Source organism: Neophocaena asiaeorientalis, unplaced genomic scaffold (genome assembly GCF_003031525.2).
Source record: "Neophocaena asiaeorientalis asiaeorientalis breed wild unplaced genomic scaffold, Neophocaena_asiaeorientalis_V1.1 scaffold671, whole genome shotgun sequence".
Lineage (NCBI taxonomy): Eukaryota > Metazoa > Chordata > Mammalia > Artiodactyla > Phocoenidae > Neophocaena > Neophocaena asiaeorientalis.
In genome coordinates this window covers 2,854,417-2,855,943 of record NW_020175533.1, presented here as the reverse complement: position 1 = coordinate 2,855,943, position 1,527 = coordinate 2,854,417, and the positions used below count along the sequence as shown (strand labels likewise).

The following is a 1,527-nucleotide window of genomic DNA, read 5'->3' as shown; positions in this document are numbered from 1 at the left end:
TAGGCTGAGGGATTGAGGGGGCTCCCAGTGGGAGAAAAGAAGGTACTGGAAAAGTCAGGGCCCCCATAGGCACTGCTGGGGACCGGAATTGATGAAGGCAGTGCAGGCCCCAGTGTCAAGAGGTCTGGACTCAGCCGCTCTGTCTTTAAGGTCTCCAGGAAACTGCCGCCGCCTTTCCCATCCAGATCTTCTGGGGCCTGGGGAGGGGAGTCCTCGCGGGTGGGGCATGCAGTCGAGGCAGAGTAGAGCCCGGTCTTGCCATAGGCCCAGCCAGCATATGGTGAGCTCCCTGGGATGCCTTCCATACAGTTGAGCAGTGGGTACACCTGAAAGACTATTGGGGGGTATGGAAAAGGAGGAGGAAAGAAGAAGAGCAATCAGTCTAAAGTCATCTTGCTTTCAGGGTCTAATGATGCCCAAGAGCCCCAACATGGTGGCCAAGTTTCCAGCCTTTCTACAGGTGACCAGAATAGCTACTGGCCATTGGGTGACTCCTGGGTCCTGAGCCCCACTGGTCACTCTGGCAACTGAAATAACCTCCAGCCATTTCCAAGTGGGCTTTGAGGATTACTTGTTGGGATTTGGAGCCCATAGATCAGTTGGCAACTCGGGCCACCACCTACTTCCAACATTGCTTCCCAGTATGGCTATCCCAAGATGGCAGGCTGGGGAGCATTGGCATTCCCAGGTCTGGACTTAACTAGGGGTCCTTAAAAGGCTTCCGGCCATTTTCAGGATGACTTCTTAGTAGGATTCTGCCTTAGCTAAGGGTCTCCATGGCAACCCCAATAACACAGAGCCAGTGCCAGGACAGCTACCCAAAGAAGTTACCTGGGGAGTGTCTGTAGGCCTCAGCATCCCTGTAGTAGGCCAGTGCAGCAGCTGCAGCCGTGGCGGTGCTGGGGGCGGTGGAGGAGGCTGCTGTATCCAAGCCCTCAGGCCCAGAGGGGAAGAAGACCCCCGATTCTGGTGGTGAGGACACCAAGGCAGGGTCCATAAACTGGGGCAGGGGCTCGGAGGTCCCCAGGGCCCCAAGGCCAGGGAACTCCATGGGGCCTCTGGGGTTTGACCTGTGAGAACAGGAGGGGTCCTCAGACACAGAAGCCCTCCTCTCCCCTCTCCACCCCTTCTTCCCTCCTTTCTCCCTCTTCCCACTCCATCCCCTCAATCCTCTTATCCCCCCTTTCCATCTCCCTAGTACCCTCCTCTTGCCTCCTCTCCCCCTCCTCTTCCTCTCTCCCCTCCCTCATCTCTCCCTTATCTTCCACTCCATCCTCTCACTCCCCATCCTGCTTCTTTCCCCTTCTTCCTCATTTATCTTTCCTCTCCTCCTCTCCCTCTTCTGTACCCTCCTCTTCCTCCTCTTCCCTTTCTTCTCCTCGCCCTCCTCCCTCCCCTGTCTCTTCCTCCTCCCTCCTCTCAGCTGCTCTTCTTTCTCCTCCTCTTCCCCTTCTTCCTTCTCTTTCTACTCCTGCCTCCCTCCCTCTTCTCTCTTCTTCCCTTCTTCCTCTCCCCCTCCTCCTCTTC

General features: G+C 56.6%; 1 protein-coding gene across 1 annotated transcript in view; it reads right to left on the bottom strand.

Annotated features, from left to right (window-relative positions):
* The window catches only part of GATA1 (GATA binding protein 1), a 7,201-nt gene that overhangs the window by 2,248 nt on the left and 3,426 nt on the right, over positions 1-1,527 (bottom strand). The window contains exons 2-3 of the mRNA XM_024769223.1: positions 832-1,070; positions 12-334 (exon numbers count right to left, since the gene is read on the bottom strand). Coding sequence (XP_024624991.1) covers positions 12-334; positions 832-1,051 — 543 coding nt within the window. The 5' untranslated portion in view covers positions 1,052-1,070. The remainder of the gene's footprint in view (positions 1-11; positions 335-831; positions 1,071-1,527) is intronic.